At 37.2% G+C, this 18,659-nt stretch overlaps 1 protein-coding gene across 1 annotated transcript in view; it reads right to left on the minus strand.

Moving 5' to 3' along the window:
* The window catches only part of LOC115430294 (exosome RNA helicase MTR4-like), a 43,130-nt gene extending 24,511 nt beyond the window's left edge, over positions 1–18,619 (minus strand). The window contains exons 1-13 of the mRNA XM_030150235.1: positions 18,516–18,619; positions 17,702–17,842; positions 17,407–17,473; positions 17,255–17,317; positions 16,874–16,986; positions 16,512–16,686; positions 16,313–16,403; positions 15,316–15,440; positions 15,091–15,189; positions 13,598–13,715; positions 12,528–12,659; positions 3,021–3,100; positions 594–704 (exon numbers count right to left, since the gene is read on the minus strand). Coding sequence (XP_030006095.1) covers positions 594–704; positions 3,021–3,100; positions 12,528–12,659; positions 13,598–13,715; positions 15,091–15,189; positions 15,316–15,440; positions 16,313–16,403; positions 16,512–16,686; positions 16,874–16,986; positions 17,255–17,317; positions 17,407–17,473; positions 17,702–17,842; positions 18,516–18,616 — 1,416 coding nt within the window. The 5' untranslated portion in view covers positions 18,617–18,619. The remainder of the gene's footprint in view (positions 1–593; positions 705–3,020; positions 3,101–12,527; positions 12,660–13,597; positions 13,716–15,090; positions 15,190–15,315; positions 15,441–16,312; positions 16,404–16,511; positions 16,687–16,873; positions 16,987–17,254; positions 17,318–17,406; positions 17,474–17,701; positions 17,843–18,515) is intronic.
* Positions 18,620–18,659: the final 40 nt, after the last annotated feature.

The raw sequence follows: 18,659 nt of genomic DNA on the forward strand, positions 1-18,659 counted from the left end.
TTAAGGTGGTAGAAAATGCGCTATATAAGTTCAGTCCATTTATCATTTAAATCAGTGTGTTTTAGTAAAAAAGAAAAAGGTTTAAGTCTTCAGCATAGTTATTATCAGAAACAGCTGTAAATGTAACTAAACTTTTTTAAGATTGCAAATAAACCTTCAACTATTTTACATCTGCTCAAACATACTTTTTGGTCTTGAACATTCAGTATCCATATTATAGCTTCATACTTCTTGTTATTTCCAGGCGTTTTTAGCCTCTAAAGAAGTCTCTGAAACAGTTCCTTTCTACTTGTAATAGTTCCACATCGCTGCCATAATATTTATATAGTGTTGGAAAGCGCAGGACCTCAGCTTTCAGATGCCATTTGAATTTTGTGGATAGCATAAACGGTTCAGGAGTTACAGTCATTTGAATGATGTAAAGTGCAAAATGCAGCACTGGAGAGACTGCAGTTGTTAAAGGGTTAAATAAAGGCTTCTTTTTTTTTTTTTTTTTTTTTTTTTTTTAATCTAAGCTGCCCCGTGTATGAGCATTCTTTTATTTTATTATTCTGACGGTTTGTACAAGGCATGAGATGCAGAAACAGCTGTACCTTCAGTAGACCTTCAGAGAAAAGGATCTCAATAGTCTCTTTCAGAATAGGAAGGAGACCTCCATGATGGATTCCTATTCCTCTCTTCAACAGTGGCAGCACGTGCTCCACCTGTAAAAAAAAAAAAAAAAACCCAGAACACAAAGTTTAGTGGAAAAAATACATTTAAAAACAAGTTACATGAAATAAAAATGTGTTTGAGTGTTCTGAAAGTGCAGTCTGTGTGTAGTATTGGTAACAGTGTGTGAGGAAACAATCCAAGCCTCATAGTGGAAAAGTGTGATGTGTGGTGGAGTCTGCCAGGGCTCGTGTCACAGTGGTCTACCCACTAACAAGTATTACCTCAACACCACTGCTTTTCATGGTGTGACTCATCACAGCAGGGCAGAGAAACAGGAGCAGGGTTAACATTATGACCAGAGCCCTTTAACCGTCCTCTCATGGTAGGAAATTAAACGTTTTATAAGGTGTGTCAATCATATAGCGCTGCATCATATTCACTACTGAAAATAGTTGTTTTTTTATCTGAGAATCATAGTTTTCAAAAATATTTCACATATAATTTTTATATGCATATTTACTCTATCCTGCATATATAGTGGCTGTTTTATTTATTGCTGCTGCCTCTTGAGCCAACTCCATGAAAATTTCAGTTTTGACGTAAAATCTGGAATGAAAAATAAAGTCCGTCTATGTCTCGATCTAAGAAAAGTTATCTCATGACACTTTACATTTAGAGCTGCTCCAAGATTAGATAAGGTAAGGTAAAGTAAGGTAAGATCTTTTTCTTTGTTGTTTTCAAAAAAGTGCTTTAAGAAGAAGAAGAAGAAGAAGAAGAGGAGGAGAAGGAGGAGAAGAAGGAGAAGAAGAAGAAGAAGAGGAGAAGAAGAAGAAGAAGGAGAGAGGAAGAAGGAGAAGAGAAGGAGAAGGAGAGGAAGAAGGAGAAGAAGAAGGAGGAGAAGAAGAAGAAGAAGGAGAAGAGGAAAGAAGGAGAGAAGAAGAAGAGGAGAAGAAGAAGAAGAAGAAGGAGAAGAAAAGAAGGTGGAGAAGAAGAAGAAGGAGAAGAGGAAGAGAGGAAGAAGGAGAAGAAGGAGAAGAAGGAGGAGGAGGAGAAGGAGAAGAAGAAGGAGGAGGAGAAGAAGGAGAAGAAGAAGGAGAAGAAGGAGAAGAAGAAGGAGAAGAAGAAGAAGAAGAAGGAGGAGAAGAAGAGGAAGAGGAAGGAGAAGAAGAAGAAGAAGGAGAAGAAGGAGAAGAATGGACAGTGCCTTAAGCCAATTCACAAACACCAACAGAATTCCAGGAGCAAACACTTCCTTTTAACTGGCAGGAACCTGGAGCAGACCCGACTCTGGAGGATGGACGTCTGCCTTGACCAGTTGGGGTTAAAGGAACTACTCCAAGTACTAACAGTTTATATAGTACAACTACAGCTGTTAGTACTGTTATACAAACCTCTACCATCTATGTAACTGTGTGACAGGGTTCCTACAGGTTTCTACCAGATATATTTAAGATTTTTTAAGATCTTTTTAAGGCTACTCAGAATATAATTTCATACCCATTTCAGCCATACTGGCAAAAATTCATGACTCCTAGAATTTAGGAAAATGTATTTATTTACTCCAACGCTTTGATTCTCATAGTTCAGAGTTTAAGTGACTAGTTCTTGCAGAAGGTGCAGTGAACTTCAAACACGTTCACCTCCACTCATGTCAAACAGGTCGAGAATGATCTTTCCCCAGGCATAATTAAATTTGCACTTCCCCATGTTTACTTTTCACTTCTGTGATCATTTCTCACCGGGGGCTGCAAAGTTAGTGATAACCGGTTCCTAATTTCAGTATAAATTCTTGGGTTCGAACTTGTATTACATAATAATAAATAAATAAATCAAAATAAATAATACAGCAAGTATTCACACAGTACTCACTTTATTTTTTTTTACCTATTTATTTTTCCTTGCTTAATGTTCAGTTTATTACCTTTGTTTCCTTTTAGTTTAAATTGTTTTAATTGTACAGTTTATTTCCTTTATCTCATTTTAGTTTAGTTAATTGTTTACATTAGCCATGTGAAGGGAACTTGCAAAAGGAAGAATTACATTGCTATGACAATTTCTTGAATTTTGAATCTAGACTTTTGTTGAACTGAGTCGACTAATGTTACTTTCTTTACAGTTTGGACATTTAACGGACACATTTAAAAACACACAGCAACACGTTTATGGCAACATAATGCAAGACCTACTGTATCAAATTTAATACCTTTTAAAGACTTTTTTAAGGTATTAAATGCAGAATTCTTAATTGAAGACTTTTTAAAACCCTGTAGGAACACTGTATAATAAACACTATTACAACTATATGGATAAATGAGTGATGATGATGGAGGGAAGAGAGAAGGTCCATTTGTGAATGCGACGTTCACCTGAGGGAGTTTCTTGTCTTCATCTGACAGACAGTCCACTGCGTTGTTGAACACTTCTTCCACCAGACGTTTCTCCTCATCTGAAACAAATAAATTGTACAGGAAGTGTTTAGAACATAAGCAAAAAACTTTTACAATCCATGGATCCATCAGTGGGTCTGTGTGACTTCACTGAATTTTACATTTTCTTTTTTTTTTTAGGATTTTATTTTCAAGGAAAATTTTATGCAAGAAAAAAAGTAAAATAACAACAATATTTAAAGAGGTGTGTACATAATCAAATAAATTACAATAACAACATACAGGGAAATACAGTTTCCTAAAGAAAAGAGAATATATAAATAAAAAAGAAAAAAAAAGAGATTTACACAAAGTCCAGTCATTTTAATAAGATATATGTCCTCCATTTCTATCATATTTGATCAAATCTATCATTTTGGAGTTTGTTGTAAAATGTGATTCATTCCATCACAAAAACCATGAAAACAATTTGATGCTAGTCCTCCAGGGTTGGGGCATTTACATTCAACCATTTTTAGATATAACTTTCCGAGCAGCTACACCAGTGTTTTTCAACCTTGGGGTCGGGACCCCACGTAGGGTCGCCTGGAATTCAAATGGGGTCACCTGAAATTTCTAGTAATTGATAAAAATAAAGTAAAAAATTACTAATAAAAAATATATGGTGAGTTGAGAGAGACAATCACAATACATAAAAGACATGACAAACTCTGAGTCTGAAACTGCAGCACTGTGGTACTGTTTCAGTATTAATTTGCAGCCTTTGGACTGACTTTACAAAATTCTCCCTTTGTGCAGTAATCTACACCTGGCTTTTCTGCCTCCGTCCTCAATAATATACATTATATAGCCTTAATATTGTGTAAAATTAACTTTTATTTGCAACATAGTATAGCAAACTATTACATGATCAAAAACAAAAAAAAATTTTAGCAAAAAAAAAGTCTATGTTTTGAATGTCTGGGGTTGCCTGAAATCTGTGATGTTAAAATGGGGTCAAGAGCCAAAAAAAGTTGGAAACCACTAAGTAATACTCAACATTCCAAACAAAAATTTAGTGTCCTTATTTGTGTCCAATGAGTAAATATAACCAAAAAGCAACTCATCCCAGTTGATAATTGTCTGCACCCTTAAGATTTTCCTAATCTCTAAATGAATTATATTCCAAATGTTTATAATCTGAGGGCATGACAGAATAGGTGGAAATGTTTTACTGCCCGAGTTCCACAGTTTCTCCAACAGCTGGAAGAACCTGAATAATGTTTCGATTTTACATTTTCAAACAGACCTTCTCTCTACACGAAGTCACTGATTTATGAAGATGATGGGATAGATTTAGGGGGAAACTGCTTGCAGTAATTTTCCGTAATTTCATTTGTAGTTTGGGTTTCCAAAACACTGAGTTTTCTTCAGATTTGTTTTTTTGTTTTTAAGCAGCAGGCCATGATTCAAGCTTGAAGTTTAAAGACAGAAATAGAAAACGGTTGGCTCAAACAACAGAACTGTTTTAAGTAGTGTAACATAAGCAGAAATGCAGGCCTACTTTGCCAACCACGGCTGTGTCATCTCATCATGCTAATCACATTACTTATTTTCAGCGGCTGGTTGTGATCTCTGTCCCTCCATGTCCATGTGGAAACTAGTCACAGGTCTTTTTTTATTCATAAGACTATTCTGGGAAAATGTCCCTTGTTATGTTCCTACATTAGTCAGAAACTTGGAATTCCACTAGGTTGGAAGGTTTGTATTGATTTTAATAACTAATGACTTCTCTGACACAGGACATAAAAGTTAATAACAATGAACAACAGACAATCACAAAGAATGAAAATATTACATTAAAAAAGCAAGTTTATGTCATGAATAGAGAGCACAGTTTCTAATAAAACTTATTTAATGGAGAACAAAGAGTATAAAGAACTACACGTGTGCAATAAATTGTATTAGAAACAAGAAAAGCACTCAGAGAGCGCAGACCACTGCCAAGACAGATCTGCCCCCTCCCCCCCGCTCACTACCAAAATTTAATCAGTTGTTCCTGGTGCCAGTATCTACATGTCCTCAAAATTTAATGAAAATCCGTCCATAACTTTTTGAGTTATCCTGCTAACAAACAAACAAACAAAAACACGCAAACACACAAAGCAAAGTGATCACAATACCCCCGGGCGGAGGTAACTATTCTTTTCGGTGTGGTGTTAGAGGCATCTAGTGGTAAAGTTGCTGATTTCAACCACCTGAGTACCCCCACCTTGCTCTATTGTGGCTGCAAACACATGGAAGTCCTGAATTACACTGAATTTGTCCCTTCAAAAGGGGATATTAACACAGATCTTTAACATTAAACATAGTAGGTAAGAGTAAAACATCTTAAAGCTGCAGTGCTCACAGAGCTGGAAAGAGTTTGGCTGGAAAAGCTTGATTAGATATTTCATTACACCACATCAAAGTCCCACTATAGAGATAACTCCCAATTTGCTGGAGAAAATGTGGTAATACAAATGCAAATCATTGTCATCTCTTCTGGAATTGTTCTGTTATCGAAAATTACTGGAAGGAAATACAGAAGGAAACACAAGAAATTATCGGGAGCCACTTATCCTTTGAATGTAAATCTTTATTTTTTGGACTTATAGGCAGAAGGATGGCCAAAGAGAGACCAATATTTATTTAATATCCTGCTAATAGCAGCCAAAAAAAGCCATCACAAGAAATGGCTTTCATCGGAAAGCCCAACGCTGAGTATGTGGAATGGACATTACAGTGGACATATATAAGATGGACAGACTGACTGCAGAGGTGAACTATAAGAAGGACTTGTTTGTTACGCGGTGGAAGAAATGGATGGAATACATCATGCCACGCAGACCGGACTGTGATACTTTTATTTTGAATAGAAGATTAGATTAGTAAATGCAACTAACTGCAATTCACTCCCTACTTGTTTATGTTCTTTTTGTTTGTTTCATTGTTAAAAAATGGGACATTCAGATTAACATAATGTTGATGACATTTAAAATGAATATCTTGTCAACATTGATACAGAATGTCAATAAAAAGTGAATTAAAAAAAAAAAAAAAAAAAAAAAAAAAGCTGCAGTGCTACAGCAGGGGAAGTCGAATATAACCCACCAGGAGTTAACTACATCCCACCTCAAAGCCTCCCAGAACATCCATGTTGAACATAAACAACAAATATGGAGGACCGCAGATCTAACCTCCTATTTGCTTTCTTACTGAACAGGCATTTTGACTGTCGACAGTACGGTGTTCTTATATATGCAAACAAGATGGAAGAGGCAAAACAACGGCTGAAGTTTTTTTTTCATTGCAAACTTGCACTCTGCACGCCGCCATTGTTGTGTTGACGTCACGTTGTAGTTAGCGGTGAGGTTGGAGTAGTTCGATCTGGCCCCACTTTGCAACTAGGACCCCAGCTTTGACTAGGGGTGTTAGAAAATATCAGTTCTGCAATATATCACAATATTTCAGTTCGCACTACTGTATCGACATTAAAAAGTACTGTATCGATATTTTTAGGCATTATTTAAATGCAGATGTTAATATTCATTATTATTTAACACTGTTTTATTAATAATGGTTATTTGAAGCATTCTAAAAGTACTTTTTACTGTTTGAGGGAGGAAGATGTTAGCTCCTTTGTTGGAATTGCACAAAAATAATGTTCTGATGTTAGTTCTGAACAAATAGAATTAGAATATTTAAGCAGGATCTTAAACTGTAATGTCTGTAAAACATAATTTAAGTTTTAACAGGAAAATGTTGTGATATAGCATTAGATCCTGTTGTCATCAAATAAGAATGCGTTTAGCATTTGTGCATATTTCTGGTTAATTCAGTTCTTCCAGGAAACAATCATTAAAAAAAAAAGAGAAAAAACAAAAAATTGTTCTTTTTAACAGATATATGATATATGATGATGATATATCGTATTGTGATCCTAGTATTGTGATTTGTATCATATTGCCAGATTCTTGCCGATAACACACCCCTAGCTTCGACAAGCATTCCAATACATTTTACCTAACTGGATGTCGGAAACTTCCCACCTCCCAGCACTTTGGAACACACCGTTAGAACCCACCAACATGCAGTCCCCAATGTGGTGGTGCACCATCTACCTGGAAAATAATAGTTGGTTGAGGTCATCCAGTTGTGGTGACACATGTTCAGTCAAAGGTGAAGGTCTGCAGTAATTGACCTCTCGAAGAAAAATGGACCAATGATTTGAGCACACATGATCCAACAATGTGATTAAAAACTTTGATAACCACTAGGGGTGGTTTCGGTAAAAATCTGGCGATTACGATACAAATCACAATACTAGGATCACGATACGATATATCACGATATATCATGATATATCATGATACTGTTAAAAAGGCAATTTTTTGTACCTCCGCCAAGGAGGTTATGTTTTGCCAGGGTTTGTTTGTTGGTTAGTTAGCAACATAAACTGAAAAAGTTATGCACAGATTTGGGTGAAATTTTCAGGAAATGTTGATACTGGCACAAGTAACAATGATTAAATTTTGGTGGCGATCGGGGGGGACTGATCTGCCTTGGTGAGGTCTGCGCTCTCCGAGTGCTTTTCTAGTTTGTTTCTTTTTTTAAATGATTATTTCCTTGAAGAATTGAATTACACCCGAAATCTGCACAAATACTGAACACATTTTTATTGGATCACAACAGGATCTAATGATATTTTACAGAACGTTCCTGTGTTAAAACTTATAAACTTACTTTTACAGACATTACAGTTTAAGATCCTGTTCAAATATTCATATTCTATTGTTCAGAACTAACATCAGAGCATTATTTTTGTGCAATCCCAACAAAGGACTAACATCTTCCTCTGTCAGACAGTAAAAAGTGCTTTTAAGATGCTTCAAATAACCATTATTAATAAAATAGTGTTGAATAATAATAAATCAAATATAAACAAAAAAGAAAAAAAAACAAAACATAAATGAACCTCCACAACAGCTGCATTTGAATAAATACCTAAAAATATTAGTACAGTACTTTTTTAATATCGATACAGTGCTGTGAATGAAATATCATTATATATCACAGAATTGATATTTTCTAACACCCCTAATAACCACTGGATACATAGAACAAATCTAATAAACATCTCATCAATTGCTTTTGTGATATTTTTTTTAAATTGTAAAGAGACTTTGTGGACACCCTGTAGATCAACATGAGACCAGTACAAACCAGTGCCTTAAAGGTACAAAAACTGCTGCTGAGTCCACAGTGTAACCTGGATCTGTGTCAGCCTGTCAGTCTCTGCATGGGCTAATCAATACACCTCCGACTCGCTGCTGTGTTTGCACCGACTCCCTGCATTTATTCAGCTGCTTTTCTGTTTTGCTGCACCAGTCGGTCCTCTGGCTCCAACGCTACTCTGCCATTCCACAAACACTGCCCAGAAACTCTGTGTCACAGCAGCACAGAGCAGCGAGAAAGAGGGGCGTCTTAAAGTGTTCACGACAGAGACTGAAGAGAAGACAGGAATGGAAAGGTAAAACCAGGAGGGACGGAGCCACATGGATCCTAGGCCTCATCATAACACAGCCTGCACACTCACAAACACAGGAAATCCATCCCATCAACAACCTGCCCACATATACTGGTTTGACAATACAAGCTGGAGTTAGAGACGATAACAAAACAACAGCTGTCTGTCTTAGAAGAGAATAATGTCAGTTAACAGCGACTAATTGACATTATTTCAGCTCAAAAGGACAGAAAACCAAGCAAATTTGCAAATATCTCTAATCCTTGGAAAATACATCCATCTCACTAACATGAAAGCATCATGGTTGTTTTAACTACTTACATCCACCCCCCCACCCTGAAGCAGAGGCAATGGGTATTGTTTTTGGTTTGGTTTGTATGTTCATTTGTTTACACTCTAGCAGCAAACCTATTGGTTGAATTCATACTAAATTGGGTTTATAGATTGCCAGTGACCCAGAATAGATGTGATTACATTTTGAGAAAAGTAGGTCAAAGTTAAAATTTTTTCATGATTTTTTTAATCCCCCCCCAACACCACACACACACACACACACACACACACACACACCACATTTACTTATAATGGCTGAAATTTCACACATCAATAACTAGAAAAGCACTCGGAGAGTACAGTCCTCCACCAAAGCAGATCAGCCCCCCCGATCACACCAAAATTTCATCAGTGGTTCCTTGTGCCAGTATCAACATTTCCTGCAAATTTCATCAAAACCCATCCATAACTTTTTCAGTATGTTGCTAACTAACCAATAAACAAACAAACCCTGGCAAAAACATAACCTCCTTGGCGGAGGTAAAAACATCCATTTTGTTTTAATTTACTTCAGACATGGCATATATATAGAGGCAATTGATATGCTGACATCATCACATGCATAGACATGATGACATCAGCTGAATCGATGCTAAAATAAGCTGGAATATGTGCGAGGGGCAGGGTTTGTTGTGCCTGGCACCATTTGTTTTGACTATAAAAAGCATAGAAAATATACTGTGAATGAGCCCTTTGGCCCATTTTTCCAGAGCACTTTGAACTTTCAAACTCTAGCAATCATTTACAATTTACTGTATGTTGTAATTCTGCTAAAACAGCTTCTTCTCCAGCGTCTAGTACAGGCATGAGTGAAATTACCATAAAGAGCCAATAAAGCCTATAAAGTGCAACGTCTCAGGTTTAAGAAACAGTTGGAATTTTTCCAATAGCCCAAACAGTGGAAGTGTTACAGCCATTCAAACTGCATATGCACAGGGTGTGTCAACGATGACATATCAGGTTTTCAAGAGTTAACTAGTATTTCAGCTTTTCCTGAATTACGTAAAATGTTCTTCTATCCAACGAGAATGAACTGAATGATATTATTGGATGTATCGGCCTCTTGTTCTAGGAAAGTGTTGTTTGCTCTAGAAAAAATTCCCAGAATAAATAGATATTGGAAATGTGAAGTTATCTTTGGAGCAGGGCTTTCATTTGTTTTAGTGATTAAAAAAAAAAAAACTGGCAGTGTTGATAGAAAAAGGCCTTGGGTGTTGGAAAAAGCCCGACGTTAAAACAAGCCTACTCATATGTAAGAATGTCATAAAGCAGGGAAAACAAACGGAGATGGAGGAAGGAAATGTACAACTTCATAAGCTTTACTTCATGTAAAAGGCCCAAAGCCAGTGGAGGTGAGCCAGGTTTAATGGAGTGCTGGATTATCTCCCGCTGTGCAGAGATTTGTCTTCATGAAGCAACCCTTCACTCATCACTGGACCACCAGCAGGACCAGCTGCGCAGGCACAATCAACCATATTCATGGCATTCGCTCAGTAGGGAGAGAGTTCAGTTCAGCTCAGCCTGCCAACAATTTAGCATTTTGGTGAGCTCTTTCAGTTGCCTAATTTCAACTCCCTTGTTCTCTTGGGCAGTTGGTCTTTCCAGAGGAAAATGCCAAAACAAAGAAAATTTATATGAGCCTATCTGTGCAGATTTAAATCTAACTAAAAGTATTGTTATGGTTAATGTGCTTGTTTGTTCGACATGTGAACTTGATAATGTGATGACAAATGTATGAAAAAACCTCTATGAAAGGATAATCTTGACTTATTTGCTCAGTTTGTCTGTTATAATAACTAGTGTTGGGGAGTAACGTGTTGCAAAAGTAATGCATTAAAGTAACAGATTACTTTTTGCTATAATGCAGTAATGTAAGGCATTGCTAATCAATAGTGATATAATATGAAAATTTCATATCACAGTTATTGTGACCAGAATTATGACGGTTATCATTTATTATCGCTGGTATTCTTGAAATGTGCTCAAAATTTTCAAAAAGTACTAATACACACACTGAAATAATTCAACCAAGTTCTATTTTGGAAAAAAAAAAAAAAACACTTATAAAACTAGAAGCACTCGGAGAGTGCAGACCTACGCCAAGGGCTGATCAGTGGCCCCCCCCGTGGGCCCCCCCACCCCCGATCACCACCCAAAATTTAATCATTTCTTCCTTATCCCATTTCCAACAAACCCTGAAAATTTCATCAAAATCTGTCCATAACTTTTTGAGTTATGTTGCACACTAACGGACAGACAAACAAACAAACAAACAGACAAACAAACAAACCCTGGCAAAAACATAACCTCCTTGGCGGAGGTAATAATAGGCACAATGTACTTTCTGCTGGCAGAAACATTAAAATATTAACATGTAAAACTCAAACATACACATGCATTAAAGACAGCACCTTATGGCCATTGTTTGACCATTTCCCATATCAGGTTTGAGTTGTTTTAGTTTCTTTTACATAGATAAATAGTGTCTCTCTCTCTCTCTCTCTCTCTCTCTGTGCGCTTGGACCGGGTCTCTCTCTCTCTCTCTCTGTGTGCGGTAATCAAACACGGTTATCAAGATAATTAGAATTTAAACAGTAATACTAACCATCGGGAATTTTACCGTGGTTTATCGTCATACCGATAACCGTTACATCTCTACTAATCAATTTTCAGTAATATTTTGCTCTGTACATGTTAAATAGCACTTGTGTTACAACACACTTTTCACCCATAATTTAATTGCTCAAATGAAAAAAAAAAAAAAACAAAACCTAAAAAAAAACTAAACAGCAAGACCTTGAGGCCTTAAGGAATCAAAAATGTGTCTGTACAGTTCTATTTCCTGTTGGTGTTCAGCCAACGGGTGCAGACAGCAGAAGACAGTCCAATGTCCACATGGACGTATGCTCATTACTAACCCTAACCCTGATTTACAGAAGATAGTTAGCATGATCCCTGTCATCAGCAATGACGAGGTAAGCTAATGTTTCTAGGACTAGTTACAATTCTTTATCAATTGCGGATTTATCTACAATGTCCCCTGTTTGAACATGTAAAATGTTGAAAAAAATCCAAGCGTTCCTGCTGGGATTCAAACGTCATAGACTGTAGCATTACTTACTGAGCTATCTGTCCACATGTACTTCAGGATGCAAATTTATGCATCCAAAGGCTCTGCTATCACCTGTATCCTGTCTCTACTGCACACGCACCATTTATGACTAGAGTCTGTATGTAACTCAAAAGTAATACAAGAGTCATGTCACACATTACAATTCTGACAGTAATATTGTAAGGTAAGGAATTACTTTTAAACAGTAACAAGTAATCTGTAATGTATTACAGTTTGGAAGTAACTTGCACAAAACTGATGATAACTGCCCTCACCTGAGTTCAGTAAAAACAAAAAATGAAGAATGAAAGGACGAGTGTCATCTGAAGCCAAAAACAACTCGAAATGCTATTCTCTGATGTAAACCCTGTATCAAGAAAGTATTTCGCAAAGCCTCCCACATTGCTGCAAGTACCTGCTCATACACCCCTGCACAGTTACAAACACACACACACACACACACAGATAGATGTGAGCTTACAACAACACATACCTCTGTTGAAGTCCAGTTTGGCCACTTGCAGAGCGTAGGCCTCACACTCTTTTTTACTGAAGCTGAAAATGATGACGGGCTGGAAGTTCCTCTCCATGATCATTTTGACTATTTTGAACACACTGGATGGACCTGGAGAAAACACAGGCATGTGAGCACATGAACACACATTGTACAGGGTTCATACACATTTTTTGAGGCAGAATTCAAGCACTATTAAGGGTCCTTTTCAATTTTTTTTCCAAGACAGCACCTTATCACTGGGATAAAACACATATCTACAGACATATACAGGGGTTGGACAAAATAATGGAAACACCTAACATTGTGGCATCATAGAAGGTGTTTCCATTATTTTGTCCAACCCCTGTATATACTCATGAGTGTAGGTTTTTTTCACTTTTTATCACAATGATGTACATTGTATTATGCTACAAACATCTAAAATGATGTTTCATAATAGCAAAAGATTAGAAATTAAAGATCAACACAAAGTTTTACGCAAAAGAAGGGAAGCCACTTGGTGTTCTTCTGGTACACTCTCACTGAGACAAAGATTAAGATAAAAATGTCCCTGAAGTCGACCTGAGAGCACGTGGGAATTTTCTTTGTTTGACATAAAATTAGGTCTGGCTTGCCATCTAACCTGGCAGAGTTAATATAAAAAACACATGAATACATACATTGAAGCGTTGTACTACCTAGTTTAGCCCCACTCTCAGGACACCATTAAAGTTCCACTGATTCAGATTTAGGATTTATTGCAGCAGTGGAACATGATATTCATAGGCATGTCTTCATTCATGTATAATCATATGAAGTCAACCATATTATTTCTACAGCTGCTCTAAATAGACTTCACGTTCTCATACATATGAGTCACATCACAAAGTTATAATTGCAAGCACTTTCAAGCACTTGAAACTACAAGTCAAGCACTTTTCAGACATTAAAAACACAACACTGAAATTAAAGCATTTTCAAGGATTTCAAGCACCCGTACGAACCCTGATTATGGTGTGAGTTGTGACTGTATCTGTGTTTTTCTGTTACATATGACACATACACACCTTTAGTGCCTCCTTTCCGTCCTCTCGGATCCCACTTGCCTCCACTGCTGCTCCCAGAATCCCCAGCGTCTCGCAGGACCTGCATAGCTGTGTTGAAATTGTCTTCTCTGAAGTCTCCCTGAAGAAAAATACACACAGATGTTACACCACACCACTCATGAAGGACTAATACCAAAGGTAATCAGTGTGAAAGAGAAGCTCCACTCCTAAACAGGACAATCAGACACTGAAGACCGTCACACCCCCTCAGATCAGGTCCATAATGCTCAATAATTCCACTAGGTTGTGGATACACAAACTGAAGCATATGTACACATCGTGGCCAAAAAGTGTTTCCACCTGGATTTAACTAAGCAAATAGTTCACATCCTTCCACTGGATAATTACAGCTGTGATTAATATGTTTCAGCTACGACAAGGTCTTTAACACTAAGCAGCTCCTCATTTCTTACCTATTCATTTGCTAGGGGGCATTAAAATTGGACAATACCAAGATTCATCAGGCTCAATTTGTGAAAGAGCGGTTCAGAGACAACGAGACACCACTTTCACACATGGATTAGCCACCCCAGAGTCCAGACCTGAACCCCACTGGTAACCTTCAAGATGTGTTAAAGAAGAATCCATCACCAACACAAGATCATGGTGAAAAATCCCTAACTCTGGATGTAAAAAAATAAAAAAAAATAAAAATTGATCTTTTTTTTTTTTTTTTTTGGACGAGTTGTGCATGCCCTAAAAAAAAATACCATGACCCCACATCAGTACTTTATTTTACCAGGCAAAATCAATTGAAAACAGCTTCTCATTTACAATGATGACCTGGCAAGAGGCCCCAAGAGACAAAAACAAAGACAAAACAAAAGAAAACAGATAAAAGGAAACAGTACAGATTAATCCAAGACTCGCAACCACTGGTGAAGAGACAATGAAGTTAAAAACAGCATAAATAACTACTAGAGTGTATGGGGAGAGAGCAGAAGGGGAGTCAACATGTTAGTTCTAGGATTCAGATGAACATTTTTACGTCTTTTTTTTTTAAAGCTCAGTCTATAGTCTTAATAACATCAGTTCCATTATCAGACAGAGTATGAACACATGTCAAATATGGGAGATATAAATATATCTGAAATAAACATATGCTGGAATGGTTTACAGATTGGCAACAAATTGGTTTTGTCTATAGACTTTGTCATGTCATGATTATTTTTAGACCTGTGACAGTCCTCATCTCTGAAAAACATAAAAAAGTCAAAAAGTGCAATATCTCCTGATGGTGAATAATCCTTTAAAAAAAAAAAAAAAAAAAATCGACAACTGGGATCCAGATCTGGATCATCTCGGAGGACTCAGACATAGAAAAGACTGACTTTGTGTAAATCTTCAGGCCAAAATGTGTCATAGATTTGGACTTACAGAAACAGAAATACTCAAGGATAATAATAAAGGTATTACCACTTAAAATTCACTGTGTAGAGAGGTGGTGCACTTACATTCTCATCCACTACCAGATGGAGTCCATCGCCCCCTGCTGGAAATATATAATGTTGCAGTGGAGTGGGACGGTAGTCTGTGTACACTACATGGCAAGGCTGCAAAAGACATGAAAAACACTAAAATGAATGACTATACTTCAGCTCTATAAACAGCAGTTAATCTGTTTTTGTGTCCGAAAGTGCTCATCCTTCATTCTCTAAGTCTGGTCGCAGACGGGCTACCTGCTTATGTAGGTGGCAAATCCATTCAGCAAACTGTCTGGCATTGGGGATGGTGGCGGACAAGAATACATAATGCACGTTGTCAGGAAGAAGAATGATGGTCTCCTCCCACACCACACCACGCTCTGAGGCACAGCAAAAGCAAAAGCGGATTAAAACAATATTATGAAGCACAGTAATGTTACATAGTTAAAGTATAACTTCAGCCCACTCTGAGAGATGCATGTTTCTGAAAACTGCTAATAAGTTATCACGAGACAGAAAGGAGGGTGAACCCAGAGGTGATCTTAAACTCACCAATGATTCCTCACAGAAACTTTGGTGTTGTTATGCTTTACCTCGAATTCAAAGTGACAATTTTCTGATTGAGGCAGCAATTTTATGAAGTAAGATCAGCTCCTGATGCCTGGAGCAAGCTTCAGTCTGAGCTCCATCTACAAACAGCGATTCCTTTGACTGATTTTAAAGAGAGCGTTAAAACTCTGGAATCAAGACTGTTGGTCTGTAAATGTTTCAACTGATTGTACGTGTTTTTTCTACGCTTGCAAATTCTTTTATTATTGTAAAACTGTAATGATGTGACTGTTTTGCTGCCGTCTTGGCCAGGTATATCTTGAAAAGAGATCCCACATCTCAATGGGACCAACCTGGTTAAATAAGGGTTAAATAAAAATACAAATTCACTGCCCATGTGCGAGTCTGATGGATATGAATGGGGTGATATAAAGGCTTCAGTTCAACCAGTCAGGTTTCCACACAAAAAGCACATCTCTGATTAAAGACCGTCAACATGTTGAGGTTTTTTTTCTACAAAGTAAACCATTGACATCAACGTGAAGCTGAGAAGGCTGACGGTTGTTTTAGAGCAGGAATTTGCAGATTTTAATGTGTATTATTGTAAGCACTGATGCGTTTCATTACAATTAAGTCTTATAATTCAGTTTATAGCTCAAAATCCTTTAATAAAGCATCTGTGCTCACTGTGTTCTTTCCTTACCTGCATCTCTCATGTAGTGAATCTCGTCAAATATGACCCACGCTACTTCCCTCATGATTTCAGAGCCTCGGTAAAGCATGCTCCTCAAGATCTGAAAGAGAGAGCAGTTACAGAGTCTGACCAAGTTTTCAGCTGCAAACACCTACTTGTGTTTGACATTTTGTTCTTCTGACTTTGAATTAAATCACAAACACCACACCTCTGTTGTCATGACGAGACAGGAGGCGGTGGGGTTGATGGTCACATCTCCAGTCATCAGTCCTACGTCCTGGAACTCTTCATACATCTCCCTGTATTTCTGATTGGACAGGGCTTTGATGGGGCTGGTGAAGATCACCCTCTGCTTTTCTCTGAGGGCCAGGGCTATGGCATATCTACAAGAAGATGACATGACCACATTTAATTAAGGCAAAGTGTACTACTACATGCAAAGGATAGAAGCAGCTGCACCATTCTGCTTGTCTATTGTTTTTAACAATGATCTTTGACTGTGATATAATGACTATCTTTCAAAAAATATATAGTATCAAAATACACGTCATGGTTATTAAGGACACTCACTCAGCACAAACAGTTTTGCCAGCAGACGTGTGTGCAGACACAAGCACAGACTGGTTATTATCAATACACAGGATGGCCTCACGCTGGAAAGGGTCAAGAACAAAAGGATACTCCTGCAAGACAAGAAACCATATGAACTTTAAAAAAACAATCCTGGTCCATTATTATTTATTTCATTTCAAGCTGCAAAACATTATTAATTAAATTAAACAAGCTCAATGGTATGATATGATGCAGTATTTTTGTGCTGTGGTTTCAGGGCTAATTTTACATGGTTTATTTTTTTTCCCGTTTCCAGCCTTGATACAGATTATAAAGGTTATACCACTGGATACTATTCTACTGTGAACACACTAAGTTAATCATAAGGATCCAACCTACCTTAGCTGCCTTTCCCACTCTAGGTTTGAGAGGTTTATATTCTTCATATGAAGGCAGAGCAACCTATTAGGCAAAGACACAAATAATTAATTATCATTTTAATTTTTAAATTCAAAAATTTAAATTCAACTTTGATAAGCTTTTGGTAATACCTCATGGGAGCATCCTTCCACCGTCTCAACTGGCTCTACTTTGACTTGGGGCATAAACTCTGCAAGACTGAAAACAAAACAAATCTTACCTCCAGAGCGTATTCCTAAGCATAAGACAGTACATACATTTTTTTTTTGCATTATATATTCTTATAATTAATGTGTAATAAGCAATCCAACAAGTTAGCACAGTGTTCAACTATCAGGCTTACTCTATCTCATATCATTAGACTGTAACAACATATAAGTCCAGCAAAGACTGACAGAGTAAAAAGGCATTTGTGCATCAACTCACTTCAGGTCATTAGAAGAGGCTGCCTCATGCCGAGCCTTCTTCCCAAGCATCACCTCCTCTCCACCATCACTGTCTGCCTCCCTCTTGCCTCGAGCAGAAGGACCAGCATCCCTATCAGATCCATTTTTACTTATAGATTTTCTGGAGTAGACAGACACACAAGACAGTATTTAGTTGAGTTTGCCCGCATTTCATTTACTCAAATGTACAAAGTCAGCTTGACACTTAGCTTAAAATCTCCCTATCTTTGTGAATATTTGTGGGTTTTTTTATACAATCAACTAAGAACTGAAGGCAACAGAAAGTTAATAGTAAAGTTGTATAATATCGCTATAGACTGTAAAACAGGGAAATCACTCACATAATTGTGATTAGAAGGAAAGAATGAAAATAAAGCAAAACTACTGTTAAAAATCTCCCGACAAGTTAGTCATTTGATATTATTGATACCGTATGTATTCATGTGTTGACTGACTTTTTGTTTCCTGAAGAAGCTATTTCATCAAAACTGAGCTTTTTTGTTTGTGGATTCACATTTGTGAATCTTATATTTATCAACAAGTTAAGTCGCATGAATAAAAAGGGACATTCACAGCAACCACACATAATATTTCTACAAAAAAAAGTAAAATTCGAGGAAGTGTTGTTAGTTATAAACGTTATAATCTTTCCACAGACCATATGTACCTGGAGGAGTTAGCATTGTTAGCTAACTTGTCAAAGCCCACATAAGTCTACGTTCAGGTTCACTTCGTGTGACCGAACATAAATATTCCACACATCGTAAATCATTAGTGGAAATCAAATAGTTTACCCTATTTCAGGAGCTGCAGAGGATGGTGCTTTTTTGCTTGTAGTAGTTGGTTGATCATCGTCAAACACGCTGAACAATCCATCACCAAAGGCGTCCGCCATGATTACTAGGGGCACACTTCCCACAATTCAACACGCGGCTGCG

This window comes from Sphaeramia orbicularis, chromosome 12 (assembly GCF_902148855.1).
Source record: "Sphaeramia orbicularis chromosome 12, fSphaOr1.1, whole genome shotgun sequence".
Taxonomy (NCBI): Eukaryota; Metazoa; Chordata; class Actinopteri; order Kurtiformes; family Apogonidae; genus Sphaeramia; species Sphaeramia orbicularis.